General features: G+C 37.3%; 1 protein-coding gene across 3 annotated transcripts in view; it reads right to left on the minus strand.

The window, feature by feature from the left end:
* LOC135691668 (uncharacterized) overlaps nt 1–16,901 on the minus strand; it is a 43,482-nt gene extending 26,581 nt beyond the window's left edge. For all 3 annotated transcript variants that reach the window (XM_089110759.1, XM_089110758.1, XM_065209609.2), the window contains exons 1-9: nt 16,548–16,901; nt 13,761–14,549; nt 13,176–13,374; nt 11,457–11,602; nt 9,566–10,014; nt 8,282–8,541; nt 7,335–7,600; nt 6,572–6,911; nt 5,774–5,953 (exon numbers count right to left, since the gene is read on the minus strand). In XM_089110759.1, the coding sequence (XP_088966885.1) occupies nt 5,774–5,953; nt 6,572–6,911; nt 7,335–7,600; nt 8,282–8,541; nt 9,566–10,014; nt 11,457–11,602; nt 13,176–13,374; nt 13,761–14,549; nt 16,548–16,709 (2,791 nt within the window). In that variant the 5' untranslated portion in view covers nt 16,710–16,901. The remainder of the gene's footprint in view (nt 1–5,773; nt 5,954–6,571; nt 6,912–7,334; nt 7,601–8,281; nt 8,542–9,565; nt 10,015–11,456; nt 11,603–13,175; nt 13,375–13,760; nt 14,550–16,547) is intronic.
* Nucleotides 16,902–22,476: the final 5,575 nt, after the last annotated feature.

Here is a 22,476-nt window from a genome sequence, read left to right on the forward strand (position 1 = left end):
TTTTATTCAGAAAAATTTCAGTCCTCCACGAGGAATTTGCGATATGCGATATTCTTCATCGAGAAGGCTCCACATCTTTCAAGAAAGAAAGATTAAGCACTTTCTCAATTTTCTTCTTTTCGCGGCGGTTGAAAGGACTTTAGTGCAGCTTTATGCTTTGTGAGGCTAGTTTTTCCTCAGCTTTCCTATTTCACCCATATTAATTTGAATTTACAATTAATTTTGGCAAAAATCTTGGTATCAAAGGAAACCTATTTTCTTGAGGAAATTCAGAAAGCTATTGATGTTGATTAAGAACGACGAAATAATTCGAGACGATCAGGCGATTAGTGAGCATTTCAATCGCTACTTTGCAAATATAACCGACATGCTAAAGATTGCTAAGATAGCAAAAAAATCTATGCAAACTACAGATGACCCTGTCCGCAACTGTATACAAGCATACTCAAACCATTCTAGTATATTAAGGATTAAAGGTAGGGTTAATGTGCGAGAAAAGTTTGTATTTTCACACGTAGACCCTTCTACGGTTTTCAGTGAAATTCTAAAGATGAATGCATCTAAAAAGACTAGTTGAGCTGTACCTACTGATAAATTAAAATAAGCTTCAAATATTTGCTATAAGGAAATAGCATATCATATAAACAACGCAATAGACATGAACGTCTTTCCAGATATTTTAAAGTTTCCAGAAGTCTGGCCTATTTTCAAAAGTGGCGAATCCACGACTGACGTCAATTAAAGACCAATCAGTGTTCTTTCTTCTGTCTCGAAAATTTATGAAAGACTTCTCTAAAAACAAATATTACCTCACATTAGCCAATTTCTATCAGACTTATCGTGTGGTTTTCGCGAGAAAAACAGTACACAAGATGCCCTGATAAAGTTGATTGATTCCTATGGTGATGTTATTTATTTATCATAAAGGCAAGGACAGACAAATTCAAGTCTAGCTTCTATCCCAATTGTTTATCCGAATGGAATGAGCTTGAGCCTGAATTGAGACATGCACTTTCTGTTGCTGTTTTCAAGAAGAAGCTCTTGTCGATAATCCGTCCCCCTGCAAAATCTGTGTTTAGAATTCATGATCCAAAAGGATTATCCTATCCCACTCAACTCAGGGTTGGTCTCAGCCAATAGAATTTTCACCAATTCAAGCATAATTATAGGGATACTATAAACCCAATGTGCTCAACAAGTGATGGGATTGAGGATACGGAGCACTTTTTGTTGCTCTGCCCTTCATTTGATGTTTAGCGACAAGATCTTCTCGCTAGAGTTGCCGAATTATTACGTCCATTTGTACAAATCACCGATCTTTCTAACGTTGCTTAGACCCATCTTTTGTGATATTGTGATAATCAAGACCTTTCCAATGACTTGACTATAAATATACTCGAATTGACTTTACGTTTTATCCACGAAACTGGTCGGTTTGATTAATATCTTTTGCAACCTTTGTAACCATCAAGTCCTTTAAAGTCAATGTTATTTTTCCTTGTAAATTCTTTTTAACATCACATTTCGGGTATTCCACCTTTCCCTGCGTTTAAGTTGTGCTTGCAACATCATCCAAGTTATCGAAACCCCGACCTGAGATCTGATGTGGGACAGAATCCTTGTTATATTGTTCAATAGTTTTTTAATCGTTTGTAGCGTTATGGGTGTTTGCTATAAACAGATGGAAATCGAAGTATAACACAACGTTAAACAAACATTAAATTTATTTTTATGCTGAATCTGGAACAATAACACAGGAGCGTCAATATAATGCATTAAAAATTTTAACCTTAAGAAAATGGTGTACAATATTGCACTGATTTTTTCTAAATCACACTAATGAAGTAATTATAAATAGCTACAATGAGCATGTTTTGCTGAACACAGCTTTTCAAAGCGGGGTTTGAAGCATGATAGTGTAACTCTCAGCTCCTGCTCAATGTTCAGCTGGGACCTGTACTTGGTTTTCAGTGCAGCAACAGCATAGAAGCCTATCTCACAAAGGTATGAAGTTGCAAAGGGAAGAAGAATGCTCTTAGCCTTCTGTCCTAACAGCGGATACTGCCTCTCTTCACTCAGTCAAAATTCACTTAGTATCCGTGATGTGAAGCTCAGTCTCAAAGTTTAGACAGATGTCATGTCAATGAACTGTTCCTCCTCTGCAGAGGTGAAGCAAGCCGGAGCTGGTGCATTGAAAGGATCTCTCACCCAATCATACTGGGAACTGTTTTCAGGAAAGTACTTTTCAAAAACCCCATCAATGATGCAATATGCTGCTTAATAACTGGAAACACTGAGGTGGCGTCATAGTCAGTGGTGTCAATAAATTCATGCAAATTTGCAAATGCATCACTTCTTCCTTCATCAAGTTACCTGTCCCACATTGCAAGCTTTCGAATGAAAGAGCTTATCTTGTCTGTTACTTGATGAGGTATGTGTTTGTTTTTCCCTTGGAGCTGTAAATTTAGTTCATTCAGCTTTCCAAACATGTCACTCAGGTACACCAGTCTTGCCAGGAAGCTCATTAAATTTTGTTTCTGCTCCAAAAACACTCTAATCTCCTCTCTGAGCTCAAAAACACGGGACAAGACCTTTCCTCGTGACAGCCACCTTGCCTTACTGTGAAAGAGCACAGCCTGGTGTTCAGCTCCCATCTCCTCACAGATAGCAGAAAAGATTCTGGATTTTAGTGGTCTGGTCTTTATAAAATTGACTACACCTATAATGTAAGCCATAACTTCCCTGAAATAGTTTGTGCACCATCCCTGCAAGCACCAATGCAGTTCTCCCACTTTAGCTCATTCTCAGTTAAGAACCAGTCCAAAACTTTAAATAGCTCCTCAACTGTGGCTCTTTTTTGACATATTTGCAGAAAAGCAAATCCTCACACAGGGAGTCTGCCATGTCAAAACGCACGGAAGCAATAAATAAAGAGTCTTTGTTGCTGTCAGTTGCTTCATCAAATTGTAAAGCAGATCGTTTGTCTTTGAGTTTTTCTACCAACTGTTCCTGGAGATCTCTCGCAATGTCACCAATGCGTCTTGCGACAGTGTCATTGGACAGTGGGATGGCTTTTATTTTTGCAGCACTTGCGTCTCAGCCCATGCCGAAACGCATGCCCATACAGAAAAGCATAGTACACCGGCAGTATCAATTCCGCATAAGTTGTGTGGTATTTTTCACTGCACAATTTGGTACGATACTTTAAATGATGCTAAAAGTGCTCGCTTACAGTGGCGGCTCGTGTATTGGGGTTAGTGGGGCTCAGCCCCACCAAAGATTTCCAAAAATAAGTTCTAGATTTATAAACGTAAAGAAAATCAACGTCCATTATTAATTTAGCACTGTTCATTAATTTCGTTGCTTCGAGTTTCACTGTTTGTCCATTCTCTAGTTTGTTTAGGTCCCACCGCCCGCGGTTCTTTCGAAAACTGAACAAACACGCGTATCAGAAACCATCTCCCGAGCTTTTGGGGCTAGCCCCAAACTAGCAGAGAATGCACCAATCAAGTGCCTCTCATGACTCTACTATTCAATTGATGACTGCCTTCTGATTGGCCAATTCTGCTCAAATCTGCATTCCTTTGGGGCTAGTTGAAATTTTTAGATGAATTTTTGTTGTTGTGATGTTGAAGCAGCAGAGTGGCGTGTATTCAATGACTCCAATTATCAGCCTTAAAACTTTGAAATAAAGCATACAAGTTAGATCTTTATCAAAATTAATTTTGCCAATCTTCAAATAAGCTCATAATGGGAAGGCTAGGCCGTAGGCCTTCTAATAGCATAAAGCATATTTCCAATGCAGGCTTTCAACTGGAACAATTTTAGCTTCACGTCATATGAAAATTAATCAACTAACAGTTTGAACTTCTTGTTTTTTAAATTTTTTAAATTGCCATGATATGCAATGCAAAGGATATATTCAAGTTGTCTATGTATTTATGGACATCCCCCACGAACTCCCCTTTTTGTGAAGAGAGAAACGGTCCAGCGGACTTGAATAAATAAAGTTGAGCACACCAACATTTCACATAGTTTATTACTTTGCTTATTGAAAAATTATACATGATTAATAGTGGCACTTGTTTATTTTTCAATCGAAACTTTCAAAATGATGACAGCCTTGTTGATTAGAGGTAGTAAAAAATGGAAAGGCTTTTTATTATTCTTGGCGTTCCGTGTCTATGGCTCAGATTTCGAATATTACGTCATCAGCCCCACCAAAAATTTACCCCACGAGCCGCCACTGCTCGCTGATTAGCTGATATAGCGTTCACGAAGCGGGATGATTGTTGGTCGTACTCCGCACGTTTTCGCTGAAAAAAGTTAAGTGACTTGTCAGAATAGTCAGGATGCAATGTCTGTAGGTCACGTCTTAATTTGTTTGGCTTCATGCTATATGCTGCCAACATTTTCATACATAGTAAACACACTCTCTTCTCGTCTCCCACCATTACCACAGTAAAGCCAAGGCCTAGATAACCTTCGTCATATTTCCTCTTTTTAGCTTTTTGGAAACCTTTATTTGTCTCTTTACCTTGGTCTCTTTTCGTTGCTGTTTAGAATTTCTACATGGTGTCTCTTAAGGAATTTGAAAAGTTTTAAACTCCCGCAAAGATTTCGAAAATGTGAATGCAACTGCACCACCTGCTGCCTTAGATGTTGTCAGGAACGATCAAAAAATGCAATGTTCACATGATTTTGATTCGAACACCTAATTTTTTAATTTATTTGGGTCCGATTGACAAGCCCGAGAAGGGAACAGACGGTAAGGCTAATCAGTTTTAGAAATTAAGCAAGGGTTGAAAGTATGCAATCACACTTTACATGGCAAAGTATAGCTCGTTCATCAGATAGGAAAAACTCGAACAACCAAACAGTAGATCCTGAAGACCAGGTCATAGCACGTAACATTGGTGCAGTTATTCACATTGGTGCAGTTATTCACATTGGTGCAGTTCACATGGCAACATTCAAACCTGATTAAATTGTTGGATAATGTTTTCTACAATGTGCATAATTCACTTGAATAGGACGCTCAGAAACTAATTGAAAGTATAGAAATATCCTAATGTGTATATCGAAGGACTGTATGGGCCAAGAATATGATGTGTGAATTTATCGATATTGGCAGAGCTTTCAAGGGCTAACCTATCTCCTTTGTGCCATGCTCATTTTTTTAAAAATAAAATATACGATAACGACTTTTTTCAAAGCAAAGAGAAGCAAATGTGCTAATCAGCTTCAACAATGTGACTTTTTTACAAAATCAAATTTTTGTACAGCGTGGTTAGGTGGAAAAGCTGGGTTCTAATAAGACGTTTTTTGAAGAACAATAAGGGTCCAGATAACGTGGCTGTTTGGAAGATTGCTTCACAAAAGCCACGTGTGTGCTAAAGAATTACACTGGGAGGCGTTACTGTTGCGGTTAGTGACTTCATCATAAGGTCAGACGACCAGCAATTATCTTGAGATGATTTTTCTTTTATAAATTCTAAGAAACAAGGTAACGATAGAAAAGACCACGTTTGGACTGCTTCAACTCGCGAACAGACAAACATTAATTTAATTTTTGAGTTGAAATAAAAGCTAAAGAATTTTCATAACTTTACGTTGATACTGTCTTAGACATAGCAAATTAAAAAAGTTTCGTTTCAAAATCTTTCTAATGACAAACCGGTGTTTTCTTGACATCTTTTTAAAGCTACGTTTACAAGCTGGATCCTGCCTTTTACAGGGCAATTCCAGCATGTGACAAGGGAATAGAAAATACCTGATTTTTTAGTCGAAGGAGGAACACCAGATTTCGCCGATGATACCTTCTGACCTTTATTTGTTGTCGTTGGTGCCTTTCCTTTGCTTGGCGTAACTGTCTTTCCTTTTGCTACAGTTCCCTTGTTTTTCAAGGGCGTTGGAGACTTTGCAGTGGTCGTTTGGCCTGATTTTGAGATACCTTGTAAGAAATTTAGCATCACGATAAGTTTAATTGTTTTCAATTTTTGCTAGCTTTTGTGGCTTCGAGCTAGACAAAGTAATGTTAATTGGGAGTTGCGCGAGGAAAGTTAGACTTGAGCCATAGCAATTAAGTGATACTTTGTAAAACAAATTATAAATATAAATATTGAAGGAATTTTGGACTTTTAACTCTGTATATATATGTTTTTACTTTTCTTACATTTTCTCTAATTTTTAATTTGATTTTAAACAGTGCCTTACATTTCTTATAGTAATGAAAAGGTTTACTCTGTATAAATATTTCCCTTATTACTATTAATATCAAAAGTTCGACTACACGGCATCAATCCAGTTTCATTGTATTGGCACTATCTGTATTGCCAGCTAAACACTTGAAAACTATATAAGCTATACATAAAAAAGGCTTAGTTAAGATAAAATCTCTAGCAAACCTGGTGCCAAGTTTCTATGACTTGTCACCACATTGCCGCATGGCGCACAGAATTAAGATATCGAGATAAACCACCAAAAACATAAAAACTTTGCTGGGTGCGTTCTCTCTTCCAATAGAATGAAACATAGATAAAAAAGATAGGAAAGAGAAACAACAAAACACCTTTTGCAGCTGGTGACGATTTTGCAAGTGTTTTCAAAGGAGACGGTGCAGCTTTCGACTGTGATGTAGCAGCAGTCTTTGCGGGAGATAAAGCCTGATTTTGCCTTTCCTTTTCTTGCCTTTCTTTCCACCAAATAGAGTCCTTAATCATCCAAGAGATTTCTTTGCCAAGCACACTTTTACCCTCAGACTGCATGCTTGCTCGGTAACTGAATTCGGCTTGCGGAAGGTAATCAGCGTTTTTAAGTGCATCATTGTCATAAAGTGCAAGCTGCGCATCCCCAAGGCGGTACAAAGATCGAGAACAGGAAGGGTTCAGGACAACGGCCTCTTCAGAAATCTGACGGTGGCATATGAAAAAAGATTAGTAACAAATTATTAGTAAACAGTATCCAAAAGTTTGAACTGAGAAGATAAATAAATTACATTAATCCATAGTAAGACAATGCAGAGGGTACCATAAATAAGATTGAAGAGCACAACTAAAATAAGCAGCCATGTTTAATCTTTTTCGAATTAATCCCAATATGAATTGATAGCATAAGAAGAAGTGACTTGCCATAAAGGCAAATTTATAATTTTATATACTGAAATACTTTTGTCTCCATCAAGTGTCTTAATATTGAATTCTAAAGAAAATTGTGAATTATGCAGTTTATCAAAATAAAACAAGTAAAAATGTGCTTGTCAGCTAGCAACATACATTGAAGCAAGATAGTACCGATCTTAAGTCTAGTCAATTTTCTCTCACATTTGACATTACCTTTCTTTGTATATTTAGAACCTTGTTGTCAGAAGTGGAGTGCTCGAAAGCCCTAGACAAAGCTGACACTCTTTCCCAATATTTGTACATCCTTTTCCTCTCCTCTGATGCCACAGCCAATTTGTTCTTTAATTCAGCCATCGTGAATTGACCGAGAGAAAATTGTGCTCTTAAAGCAATCCACTGAAAATCCTTGTACGTTTTGTTTCTATGGGTAATACCGTTCATCAGCTGAAGGCAAATGGAACTTGTTTGTTTGTACATTTCTGTTGAAAAAGTCAAAGTTTTGGAAAAAAAGATGACATACAAAAAGTGTGACAATCTATCGCAATCATTCTATCAAAATTATTGCAATATCGTAATTCACCATCTCTAGTAATGTTTAAGAAATGCTACTCGTGTTTTTACTTCCATAGACTGGCATAAAATTTTATTAAATGATAAAAATAATCGATGAGGGGAATAATTACATTAATCAAGAGTAAAATTATTCGCAAAGTAGCAAAATGAAATTATCTTTTATGCTGTTGATGATTATGATAACGCCTCTCTCTTTTTTGCGCTTTTTCAATCTAGCAGCTTTTAACTTATTTTCTGTTAATACGAGTTCAAAGCTGAGCTCGAATCGAATTATGAATAAAGTTTCTAGATGACAGGGCTCGAGAAAATATACATAAAACATTGAGCATTTTCCTAAAACAAGTACGTATCCATACTAATGAATTGTGGCTGTAGAAAATCAGAAGAAAAACAACGTAGAAGTAGAAGAGAAAATGTTGTAACATTGTCGACTTTTGCGAACATTGCGGAAGCGGAACAGAGCAAAGTATAAGGAGAAGGTATTTGCAACATAAAAAAGAGAAAAGAGGCGAGGAAACTGTATCAACTCTGCTTACAGCTTCGGTTCCTCATTAAGGTCGGTAACAGCATGAATTGTAATAACATACCAATGACTTTTTGTACACCTTCGTTGGAATTACAATCGTCGTCTCTAAAAAGATGAGCAAGTTGAAGCATTCCCTCTAGAATGAGCACATTGCTATGACGTACAAAAATCTCAGCACTGCATTGAGGAAAATGTGCATCTGGATCTTCACACAGCTTGTAAATTGCATAATCTACCCCAGCTTGCAGATACTTCAATGGGTTCAAGTGTTGACTATGCTGCCTTCCATATTGCTTGACATAAGCCAATCCAAGATAAAACCTGTAGTCAAGCCAATATAAAGTAACGATTTAACAAAAAATGCATTTGTTTTGAGACACCCTTTTACACTGTTACGAACCCAAAATGAGGACAGATGGGATTCCCGTTCACACTGGGCCTGCTGCATCTGTTCAAGTTGAGGTCTAGCCCAACCGGCTGGTACGAATCTAAATCGGGGACGTCGTAGCCGGGCGTGCTGGGGAGGGGTTTGCAGCCTCCCTAAAAATTATCAAAACTATAGTATATATTCTTTATAACAGTGTATGAGAAGGAATACAATGGGCAGCCATTCCCCTCCCCCCATATAAATTTTGTTCCGACGGCACTGCAAATGGGTACAGAACAAATATATGGCAGTTTAAACGCGGACAGAGTTGAATCTGTACCCATTTTTGTAAGTGTTTATACTAGAACGGATCGAAAATGGATCCGTACCCGTTCGCATCCTAAACAACGCCAAAAGAACAAAAATGAGGCTAAGCAATGTGGCAGAATGACCCTCTACAATTAAACATTTAACTGAACAAAAGTTGAGTGAAATATTTAGCAAAACGTGCAGTCGTTTTGCCAGGCATTAGTTTTGCTTGACGCTACACACACCTCGTGTTGCTATAAACAAATATGCCACCAATATATGTAGGCAAAATGTCTACAAAGTCCACAACTTGTAGGGTTACAAATTAAATAATATCATACAAGGAAAAAATTAAGGACTCTAGCGAAATCGACGCTTGATTCGTTAAAGTCGAACCCTGCTTGACTTCAAGGACATAATTTTTAATTAAAAGTGAGTCTGGTTAATGGCAACAAAAACTGAAGGCGTTTCTTCAAATGTCAAACTGAAACGATGCTCAAAAACGCAAATAAATCAGCCTTAGGCAAATCGATTAAGCCATTGGTAAAAAATAAGGGCAATCACGGGTAAATGATAATTTCTGTCTCCCATTCTTTGATAATGTAATAACGATTCTCTAAGATCTAGCATGGTATGCGTTAGATAAGATCTATAAAATTATAAATATACCTTGCTTCGATGCTTGTAGGTTTTAGGCCAAAAGCAGCTTCTAATCTTTTAATAGCATCTTCGTACTTGCCTTGCATCAACAAAAGCCGCCCAACATGCATATGATAACGAGAACTGTTTGGATCACAAGCAACTGCATCTAAAAACTTGAGCAAGGCCTTGGTCAAGAAAGAATTCCCAGCTGTAGTTTTTCCGAGATTAGTGTTGCCTTTTGCTTGCGCTGATTTCCACTCGTACAGTTTCTGGACGTAGTCTGCTTTGCTTGACTGGCTTTGATCCAGCAAAAAATGGTACTCCTCATCAAGCGCTTTGAGGACTGCTGGCAAAAGAGAATTTTCATGCACACCTCTTGATTTGCAAATCGCTCTGATCTCTTCTTCTTTGGATGAATCGCTAGCTATATCCATCAAATTATCAAAGGTTTTATCTTCTTCTTCTTCTAACACATCCTGTAGAGAAGTAAAGACTTTCGAATTTAAAAAGAAGGGAATAAATTTGTGAACGATATCCAGAATCTGATGTAAGTTACCCGCATGCACAGACACTGGCAAGCAAGAACTTTGCTCTTGTTTACCGATGTGGTGAAAGAATGCTTTGTGAAATGCATAAAACGACCGACGAGAAAGCAAATACGACTGTATGCAAATACATACTGAGGTGGGGCAATCAGGAATTCAAAATCAATTCTGGTGTGAAATTTAGCAATACAAAAACCGTTGTTGGGGAATCACGTGGAGCTAGTACAAGTTTACAATATTACAAGCTAGATAACTTTCTTCAGAATATTCGATATTAAATCGAATTTGTGAAGCAAAATTGTTAGTTATAATGAAATAAGATGATAATGTACCCAGCAAAAGCCAAATGCATAAGTTTTTTTCGAATTACCTCTTACCATAGAAAGCATGCTTATTAAAAATAACTCGTTGAAGCGGAAACAACTTTAGGATGACATCTTGCTCAAAAACATTTCCCTAAGCATGACTCTAAATGTTAAAAACATACAGTCAATCCTTTGCGTATCGTAAACACTTGGATAGCGGACACGGAGCATTTCCTGCTGCTTTTCATTCTCAAGACCGGCTTAAATCTGATCTTCTAACTAGTGTAAACGCAAAATTATTACCTCAAGCTTTTTCAAAAAACATTTTACACAAATTTATTTAAATATGGCGACGAAAAGTTGCCTATTGACATTAGTAAGAAGCTATTTGAGGCAAGCCTCAATTTCATTCGTGCTACAGATGGTTTTTATATTCTACCTTGATGCAATCTAATTTTTGCAAGCTTACCTTGCATTTGTAAATAGTTAACTATGCTTAGTTACACTTGGTTTAACGTTTTACGTCTTTAATTTCTTTTCATGGGGAAGTCATAATCTTTGAGAAAAGAAAACGATTTCAAACATGCTTAACCTATTTCAAACATATTTAAAACAAAAATCTTAGGCCACGCCACGCCTTTTCTACTGTCAGAAAAGGCCCGTTTACCGCTAGGAACGCTAATTTTGCCAATAAGGAAAGCACATAGCCAACAGTTTCAGAATCATAGGATTACATCACAAAAAATACATTGCCAAAATATTACCCTTCCCCTGACCTTTTCTCTTCGAATTTAGACGAAATACAAAATCGATCCTGCCGAGAACTGGGGGGAGGGGGACGTGACGCCAGTCCCCCCTCCCGTGCCATCGCTACTGAAACAGATATACTTATAGAAACATGAAGAAGAAGCACTTGTAAGAACATAAACAGCCTTGCTTGTATAAACTTAAATGACGCGCACATAAATCCTTAAGCCATAAATTTCTGGCAAACAGAAGGCGTGAAGATAACGATTGTGCATTAGATGCGATCGTCTGAGCAATTCAGAACTGCTTTTGGAACCCTACCTGAGATTTACATCCCCAGATGTCTTCTGCATAATACATCTCTTCAAGAACAGCTGCAAGTTTAAAATGGTTTGTGGGATTCCGTGGTTTCATCTTAATCATACATGCATAGTTTTCAGCAGCGACTTGGAGCTGAGACAGGTCGCCTAAAAGAAAACAATTTGCATGGACAAAATGAATTTTTTTCTTGTTCTGTTCCATAATATTCAATAAACACTATCATATCATATTCTCACAGTCTTTTCAAAAATTGCATGCATATGCAAAAACTAGAATGGAAAATCTATCTGTCTGCTCCTTGTTGCATATGCACAAAGACACAATTATCTGAATCTTTTAGGATCAACATGTTTAGAAACTCTACATGTTTACAATGAATTTATGCTGGAGGAAAAAAGCCCAAAGGGTAATTATGGCTAATAGCCAACAATATTATACAATACTTTAAATTTTTTCGGGGAAATAAGGGAATAAACGTCACTCCTCAGAGCATAAAACGTCAAATGCTCTAAGGAGTGTCAGACAAAAAAGCTTTTAGCCAATATGTTGTAAAATGTTTGCTTTTTCAAAGCTATTTTAAAGTTCTGTACCGCCAAAAGACTGAATTTGTGTGAATTTAGTTTACTGAGGCCTACGCGTAGCTGAGTGAGAATGGCAACACCTTTTGGATCATAAAATTCCATAAAGAGGCTTCTGGCCAAGGCAGATAAGAGAAGATATTCTATTTTTGAATAAGCTGACTGTAGGCGATTCTCTGATCTCAGAGGCAAAGCTGTTCCATTTTTGTAAACAATTTGGGTAGAAGCTTGACTGAAAGCGCTCTGTTCTTGCATTTATTCGCCAAACGACAGCATGATTTCTAAGTGCGTAAGTTGACAAAAGTGTTTGTGGAATAGGATGTCATGTATATTCCAGAGCAAGGTTATTAATAAACTTAAAGAAAATAAGGAGACGCCTACTCCACCTTCTGTCATTTAAAGATTCCCAGCCAAGCTCTTCGTAAATTTTATCTCTCGAAGTACCTTTCTATGCACTTGATAGTAGAGTCTCCAGGGCGAAACCCAGATTGGTTTTAATTTAAAAGTGCTCGTACAAAGAATCAAACATTAACTTTTCTAATACTTTGCCAAGAATAGGAAGGAGGGAAAAGGGACCATAGTTTTGCTGGATGTTCTTGTTGTTCTTTTTGTGAACTGGAACGACATTGGCTCTCTTCCATACTTCGGGGAAAACGCCTTCTTTCAAGCATGCTTCGAATATTAACTTTAGAGAAAAGACTAGGCTGTCGTCACAAATTATAATCATACGAACAGATATGTCATCCCATCCATGTGCCTTATTTAGGTTTAAGGAACGTATAATATTGAGTATTTTCTCCTCTGAGACGCAGAAATCGGTCAATGAAGGTGCTTTGGATAAAAACTGACCTGGTACTTTGCTTCCAGTATCTATTGTAGTACATCGGAGTACAAAATAGTCATTGAACATTTGTGCTTTCGACTCAGAATCAAGTACAAAAACGTCGTTTTCCAAAAGAGGGGGAATAACTGGTATTTTGGCCTTGTTCAGTATATTTTTTACCAGGGACCAGTACGTTTTTTGGCCTGTTTCAGGATTTGAGTATGATTTCGGCCAAGAGCAGAAAATACAACTCGGTCTATCGGGCACTGGTAAATTGCAATTGTCATTTCATTGGTATAAATATATAAAATTACTTACTGCTATTACTCTGTGCAAGTACATTTGCCTGATCTGAGGAGTGGCTTGACCCTCTTTCCTGCAACTTTTTTTCCCAATCTCTTAACTCCACCACATGATTTACTTTGGTATTTGGATGCTTGGCAGGGCAGTACCATTTTAAATGTGTGCTTACATCATTCTTCTGCAAAGAATGACTGCACATTTTGCAAACACTTAGCTGTTGATAGAAAGAAAGGATTGCTATAAAGACATATAAACTAACAAAAATAAGATCATAATGGAACATTTTATCTTTCATATTATCAGAAACAGTGACCAAAATTGATTTCAAACGATGCCAATAAATCCAGAACTGTTTGCTAAGAGGTAAGTATTTTTTATAAAAAAATCAATTTTGTGAAAATAATAAGTTTCAAATTTTGCAAAATTCACAGACCAAACCTGCAAAGCTTACACCCAGAAGATGTCATGTTTGGTAATAAAACATATTTCAATAGAAGAGTTTTCAAATCTGAGTAATCAAAGTATCGCAATGAGTTATAACATAAGAAAATTATTAAAGATTTTTACTAATGATTTAATCCTTCAAGAATTCTAACTTACTTTTTCTATCTTTTCAAGGTCTCTCTCAGAAACTACTTCATCATTTATTGGTGCTACCACTGGCTGCATAGGGCATCCCTTCATATGGTTTCCAAGATGGCATAAGTCTATCTCTTCATTACATCCAAGAATCTTATAGCAGCAGAAAACTTTCGCACAAGCCAGCTCTTTTTCTGTGCCATATTCCTCGCATATAAAATCAATTGGCAATGGGGCTTCAGTAACTGGGTCAATTTTTCTTGTGCGAGTAACTGTATCAAGACACTTTCTACAATATGTATATCTGCTCGGATCAGTAGCTTGGTTTAGCTTTATTGACACTGGGCAGTGAAGAAACCCTAGGCAGATTGGACAATACATTGACTCAGAAGGATTGCTGGCTGCTATCATTCTGATGATTTTGTCTTTAACAAACTTTATTCTGAAAATTTTGACAAAACTTTTATCAGGTGACATGACCTCAAGTTGATATAATGTTTCTCCATAATTCAGAAAGACGTCCAAATTTTCATTTGCACCAATAACATCTTTATCTTTAGCCTCAGGCAAGATGGTAACTGAAGAGAGATGCCAAGGAAGATTCACGGTATAATCTGTAATTTCATCTTTAAAAATTGGGGACAGTGAGCCATGGGATAACTTTATGTCAGCTAATGAAGCAAGAGATGCCGACAGGACAGTCACATGAACCTTGTACTTTTTTGTGCTGCCATCTTCTGCAGTTACTTCAATGTCCAAGTCAAACTCATCACCACCATGCAGAGGAATTGATCTAACGTTTCCATGACCCTTTATAAATAGATTGTACAAATAAATAAGTTCTATCTCTCAATAAAATATTTTATCATGATTCAAATTTCTGTTCACCTGCAAGGATTTATAGCCAGGGATGTAGTGGTAAACATTTAACAAGGGGGGCTATATGAAATATCTAAAGTTGCTCTTGTCGTTTAATCTTGCAACTTGAACATGAGGAGAGTAGGTGTTTATTTCTGATCATTGGTTAAGCAGCCAGGTACATTGACTGTGTTGAGCGGCAGCTGAGATTTGGACATTGGAACCATGTTTATATTGCTCAACAGCTTAGTTAAAGCTGCACCATGGTTGGAAGTGAGAAAAATTTGGGATATGACATTCTAAAGATGGCCAGAAAATGCATCTAAAAAATTTAAAACATTGACAAGGAAGACCCTAGGCCATAATCTGAAGCTTTCTATTTATTAAATATGAACCATCAGTAAGATTTTGGATTGACACGTTTTCTCTCGTGTCAACAAAATAGAGCAGATTATCAGCTAATGAACCGTGCTACCAAAAATGTCATATAAAACTGTTATTCAGTGGACTTAGAAAGTATTCATAGTTTGCAGATGTAGAAAAATCAAATTTGTAATAAGAATAACATTAAGAACAACCGAGCTACAATCATCCAAAAAATAAGAACATCATGTGTCAGGAAAAGTGGGGCCGGTTTACACATGTTTTCAGAAAACAATTGCCACCAGTTTCAATATTGGTGCATAGATAGCATTCCAAACTGTCACTTTGAGTGGCGACTGACTTCCTCGATTTTGAATTCCTTGGATACCTTTGGATAAAAGATGAATTAGGAAGCTGGGAACTCTGTCGGAATCTTGTGGGGGTTCAATTCAGTATGTAAACAGAAGAACTGTAGTCAGTCAGGGAGAAATGCAGCATTTGTTGCAACTGAAATATTAGGTCAAAAATTCAAGATTCACAGAGAAACATAGCTCTAAAATAATTTTATAATTTTGCATATTTGGGTCAAAATTTGATGTGATTGTTACAACGTGTGCAACTTCCCCGGTCTGGATTTCATGGCAGTTTTCAACGAGATCTCGGGAGTGCACAAGCTTTAGCAGGGAGTGCAAGAGTGCATTTGTGATAAATGTGCACATTTGAACCAATACTTTTAGTTTTGGGTCTGGAACTCAGGCTGACCAAGTAACAGAAAATTTTAAACAATTAAAAGAGAATGACTGCAAAAAAATATTTTGAGGTGTAGCTTAAAAAAGTCAGAGAAATTTTCTGCTCGCTTCGCTCGCAAGGGACTTTTGTAGTTTTCCTAACAGCCACAGTGACCCCATTTAAACTGTTTCGTGCAAATTTTGGAACAATGACAAAACTGTGGTGGTTTGCCCTTCCGTCTACACTAGCACTGTGGAACCCTGGCAACTTTGCTCTGCCATCCGACACAGTTTTGACCCTGCTATGAAAGCTGACAAATTTTGTACTGTCACATTTTTCTTTTTAAACAGGACAGTGAAAACAGGTCTGAAACTTTTTGGCAGCCCAGATCTCAAAAGGATCAAACACTTTTTCCAATCCAAGTTGTGAAAAAATTTAGAATTAAAGACATTTTGCCATATTTGAAAAATCTTTTATTTTGAGCCACACCCAAAACCACGCCCAAACAACATCCATATTCGAGTGTGCAAGAGTGCTCTCGTAATGTTACAAAAATTTTTCTGGAGTGCAGCTGCAATCAGTGGCGGACATTTGGGGGCGAGGGGGGGCCACCGCCCCCCCCCCCCCCAATACTTTAAAGGACAATGGTATTTTGTTCTAGAACAATGGGAAATGTGACGTCATCTTATTAAAACAATAGGCTTGCCCCCACAATATTTGATCCAGTGTCCGCCCCTGGCTGCAATGGAATCCATACTGCTGGCACTTTCCTCCTTTCCATACGACAAGACAGCGTTTTTTTTACATCTATTTCAACTCATCTGATTGACAAAATTCACTAGGTTACAAGAAACTTACAATTATAGTCCAAGAAGCGTCTGAATCTCTCGTAACTGGATTGATGCTTAAGGATACGGACTTGCTCGGCAACGTTAAAGAGTATTCGGTTATGTCACCATTAAACTTTGGTTCCAAAGTTCCAGGTTTTACTAGCAATTTTTCTAAATCTGCATCATTCATTTTACCAGTGAGATTATGCTTTCAATAAAATGCGGGCTCGTTAATGTCTTTGCCATCCATCCTATGCTCTTTGATATCCCTTCCACTTCTAAAAACTGCAAAAAGCCATTTTAGTGTCGTTTAGCAAAACGCGCCAAGAGAGTTCGGTTGCCAAGTGACACTGGAAAGGAGACTAATGAGACCGAAAGAGATACTGATCTGCTCCTCCGTAGTGTAGCATCGAATGTTGTAGATATATGTATAAACAACGTGTGCATTTTTCGGATAGGGTAGGAAACCCCGATGGAATACTAAATCGCAGGGGTGCAGTGCTAGGAGGGCTGAGCCCCTCTTGTTATGCCGAGAATTGTCAAATTTCCTCTTCTGCTACGGTTTTTCGCAACACTTTGTGCAAGAGCCCCCCTTGTTATTTTGATAGCACTACACCACTGTTGAAGCGCTATAAGAATGGCCAATTTAAGTACCATTCTCATTGCACAGAATTAATTTAAAGAGGATGCCATAGCTTGATCAAATCAGAGAGAATTACCATTTGGATTTTAACGAAAAAAACTAGTTTAAAAATTGAAAAAATCTCATTTTAGTTAGGCAGAAATATTTGCAAAAATTTATGTGTAAGACTGGTTACTGATGATTGATGATTGCATTTTTTTCATCACCGCGCTTTAAAAGATCCAGGCAAAAATGTCGAATATTCCATCCAGCATAAAGCATAAGCTCGATGATATAAAGTATAAGAAATAAACATAAGACATAAGACATAAGACATAAGACATAAGACATAAGACATAAGACATAAGACATAAGACATAAGGCATAAGACATAAGACATAAGACATAAGACATAAGACAAAAGACAGGGGGCAGCTGCCCCCCCACCAAACTTTTCTAGCTGCTTGTCGGAAAATTTGTCGGAAAATTTACCATGTGAAAAATTTCGTCAACAAATATATTTTTCAAGTTTGAACCTTAGAAGCAAATAAATTCAATTTTTTGGACTGTTTTTAATAGAGCTTCACACGCATATCCATTCATTTCATAAAACCACTCAATCTGGATACTTTTTGCTGATACAAACGTTGGTTTAGGTTTCATCTCATTTAACTCAACAGAACAACTTTACAGCTGAATTTGAATTGCAAAGGGAAATGGTCGGTCAAAGTAAAGTTAAACGGCAAAAAGTCGAATGCTTCCTTTGTCGTATGTCTTTCAATAGTGACTACCGAAGAAAATACAATGAAAAATACCATTGTGAAATAATTTCTGCCCACCGAAACATTCCATACAAGATTGTTGGGGCTCCGCGAAAAAAGAAAAAAGAATTTTCTCTCGCGAAAAAAGAAAACCAAGCCACTCCGGAAACATTTCCTAGAGAAAGAGCATCATCGACATTGTGACCACAAAGTGTCCAGGAATCCTTGATTGGAAAATCAGATGAAACCTGTTCGACTCATAGTGACATGCAACATCAACCAGATACTGATGCTCGAATGGGTGACTATGCTGTAGCCTCTACACTCCACTCTGAATCTCAGGTGACTTTGTGGCAAAATACATTTGGTGAGTCTCCAACGGATCCGGCTAACTTCCGAGGTACAAGAATAACAGCCGAAAAACGTGTCGAAATTGTGCGACATGGACCATGCCAACCAACCAGCATCTTCTTCTCGAAGAATGTCGATGGTAGATGCTTTCAACAATCGTGGCATAAAAGAAATAACAGTTAACGCAAATGGTTGACATATTCTTCAAAAGAGCAAAAAATGTTTTGTTTCTGCTGTTGGCTTTTCCCTTGCATATCAGAAAAATATTTAGAGAAAAATTGGAGCCAGATAGGGCTTGAAAATTTCAAGAAAGGAATCGAGAAGATCAGGGCACAAGAATATACAAGGCTTCACTGTATTAGTATTGCACAATGGAAGTCTTTTTAGCAGCGAGTTCTGCATGGCCAAACAATTGATGCAGAATTTCAGAGGCAACTAGAAACAGATAGGGAGAAGAAATTATTGATCCTTGATTGAATCTTCTCCTTAACTTTGTTTTTGGCATTACAAGAGATCTCATTCAGAGGTCATCGGTTTGAAAGCCAAGCACAAATGTCTTCGTTTGAGAATAGTGGTAACTACCTGGAATTGCTGGTAGCAAAATATGATCCGGTTCTGGCTGCTCATCTTTCAAGCAAGAAGTCGGGGGGGGAGGGGGGAGGAGAAAATAAACTTCTCTTCAAATTCAGAATGAAATTATCAGCTCAATACCTACAGTAATTCAATGTCAAATTATATAAGAAATTCAGGAAAAAAAGTTCTTCTGCATAATTTTAGATACTACCCCTGACATATCTCACATAGATCAACTTGCTTTTGCCATAAGGTACATGAAAAATGGAAAAACCACTGACGCGTTTTCTCTGCTTTGATGAGATGAAAGGGTCTAAGGCAGTGGATTTTCGTGACCAGTTGATAGAACTCTTAAAAAAGTATGGCCTTGATTCTGATTTGATACGAGGACAAGCAATGGATGGCTGTTCAACAATGTCTGGTATTCGTGGTGGATTGCAGACATTGGCGCGAGAAATCAATCCGACAGCACTTTACGTCCATTCTATGGCGCATCGCCTGAACCTTGTTCTTGTAAAGGCAGCAACAAACAGCGTGCAAGTGAAGTCTTTCTTTGGAATTTTAGAATCCTCGTGTAGTTTTTTTGTTGCAAGTCCTAGGCGAATAGCCCAGTTGCACAAAGCACAAGATAATGCAGGGAAAATCCACGAAACCCCCAAAGCACTTTCCGACACACGTTGGGCAGCTCGTGCCAATGCAGTTCAGCATACAAGAGACAACCTCGATAGAAAACAATCAGCTTGATGCACATGGTCTTGCAGATGCTCAAGGATTACTGGATCAACTGGTAAAGTTTGAGTTCTTCGTGATGTTGCTATTTTGGTTTGATGTGTTAGTCATCACAAAAGCTGCTACCGACAGGGTTCAAGACCCTCTTCTTAATATTGGCGTGTTCTGTCACCTTATTCCAGCATGCATCAGTCAGTTTACGGCAATGCGTTGCGACGATGGTCACTTCGACACGATAATAGCCAAAGCAAAAGAGCGGTGTGAATCTCTTGGAATCCCTGCAACTTGTGAACAGCGAAGAATTTCAAGAAGGAAACTTTTCATGATGCAATGGCAACTGATGAATGATCCAATTGTTGACCAAATTCAAAGATTCAAGGTTGAGGTCTATTACTCTGTTCTGGATATCATAATTAATGATATCAAGGCAAGGTTAAGTGATACGACTGTTGGTGTAATCAATGCTCTTAAGTGTTTATCTCGAGCTACTCTAATTGACAACACAGAGAGACCTCCAGCAAATCACGTTTGGAGCAACTGAACGTTCTTTCAGAATTCTATCGAAAGGACTTTGGCTCGAATGAAATTGTTTTGAAAGAATTCAAAAACATACACGCTCTCCTCTATGCGTGGGAGTTAAGTGATGGTGAAGCTGTTTCGAGGAACCACGAAGATCTCCTCCCTTTCCTTATCAAGAACTGTCTTCTGGATCAGTTTGAGAGTATTGCTACACTGCTAAAACTCTCACTTTGCCTGTGTCATCTGCACACAATGAGAGGGCTTTAGTTGTTTAAAGCGATTGAAATCATACTTTCGAAGTTCAATGACTGAAAAAAGGATTTTAGACTTTGCTGTCATATCGATCAACAGAAGTTGTTGCAGAATTAACAATTAGAGATCTTGAAAAACCTTTTTGCAAGAAAAATGCAGGAAGATTTTTGGACAGTAATTCTGTAAAACGCTGTACTTTTTTCTTATTTTTTTTCATATTTTTCATATTTTAGCTATATTTTTTTCACATGCTTCCACATATATATGCCCTTAAGAAGTGTTATATTTGGACAGTTAACAAGATAAAGTCCTCTATGGCTGAGTATTTTCTATGGTTAATTATTTAGCTTTGATACCCGGGCTGATTTGTCAGCTTAATTACAACCCTCAAGCTTTGCTCTTATTTTATCATATCGGTTTCTAAAATGCGTAATAGCAGAGTAGTATACAAATGCGAGCATGAACAAACAACGACCCTTCGATGCGACGTATAAATGGGGGCAACCACCAAACTTCAAAGGTGTTTGTCAGAAAATTTGTCAACATCACTAAATTTCGTCGGAATATTGTCGAAATTTGTCCGGGTTTCGCCCCTTCACCGCCAAATCGTAGCTACGCCACTAGTAAGGGGCGAAACCAGGACAAATTCCGACAATATTCCGACGAAATTTAGTGTATTTATATATATATATATATATATATATATATATATATATATATTTATATATATATTAGCGAATATATATAAGATATAAGATATAAGATATAAGATATAAGATATAGAAAACATAAGATATAAGATATAAGATATAAGATATAAGATGTAAGATATAAGATATAAGATATAAGATATAAGATATAAGATATAAGATATAAGATATAAGATATAAGATATAAGATATAAGATATAAAATGGCGCTACCATTCAAAACTGTTTTATGCATTCGCATTTTAATGGGTGTTGTTGTCTTGCAACTGCTGTGTTGCCCGAGAAATGTTTCTATACTTTTTATTTGATTTTATGGCTGCGTCGTTTGTTAGGAAGTTACTTTTACAATTGGTCACTCATTGGGCACAAACACTTTGTTATTTGATCCAATCTTGCATGATCTTTTAAGTACAATAAGCTATCCTTTGTACCCAGCAGGATATTAAAGTCTCAATCAAGTGTGACGTTTTAGTTACATAAATCCAGGGCAAAATTTATCAACACTCTAAAAGAGAAGCCACCTCACAGAAAGAAAACAAATTTTTTAGTTGGTATTTCATCTTATCTGTGTCATTTGATCAAAGAGTGTCACAGGGCGCAACACTTGGACCACTTCTTTCAACCTCTTCATCAACAATTTACTGAAACTAACGGCTCCTTATGTGCTCACTTGGCATCTTCGACAATTCTTGCAAATCATTAATCAAAATGACCAATTTAGTCTCCAGCCTTATCTCCAACATAGCTACCTACCGTGTACTGCATATTTTGCTTCTAATGTTAGAATTGAACATAATATCCTTTTAATTATACTTGCCATTTTTTTTAATCTCTTTCATCTTTTGCACCGATCATTGTTATCCCTTTAGAAACAGGTTAGACAGTTGAAATGTTTGATAGAGAGGTTTCTTATTGTAGCGTTATTGAGGTGATATGAAAATTATTCAATAAATGCTAAAATCCCATTATTTGGTGAAGCTTTGGAAAATTTTTAGCAGGGTTTAATTGTTTTTAGTAAAATTCTAAAAAGAATGCATCTACAAGCATTAAGATACTATATATAATTGCGCATGAATTTCTCAGATCAGGGTGATTTTTTGTTAATATAAGAAAGTTTGAAACAATAAAGTCAACGATCAGGCACCGTGTAGTTATTGGGCTAATAGGGGCTATAGCCCCCCTCCACTTTTTTAAAATAATAGGTTAGAAAATGTGTTGGAAATTTATTCTAACGTAACTTTGAATATAACGTGTCGAACTGTTTATAAATAAGAATGAAAAGAAGCAACTTCTGAAAGGGCATTTTTTGGCCTTCTGAAAGGCGTGGCCTCCAAAGTTTCTTCGGTGGTATATCCCCGAGCCCCATATTTCAGGCCCCTCACTTTTAGATTGGTGAGCGGTCCCTGCCAACTATTGGAAGATGTTTAGCACCTTGTATCCA

The sequence above is a fragment of the Rhopilema esculentum genome, chromosome 10 (assembly GCF_057945365.1).
Source record: "Rhopilema esculentum isolate cy_ngs chromosome 10, ASM5794536v1, whole genome shotgun sequence".
Lineage (NCBI taxonomy): Eukaryota > Metazoa > Cnidaria > Scyphozoa > Rhizostomeae > Rhizostomatidae > Rhopilema > Rhopilema esculentum.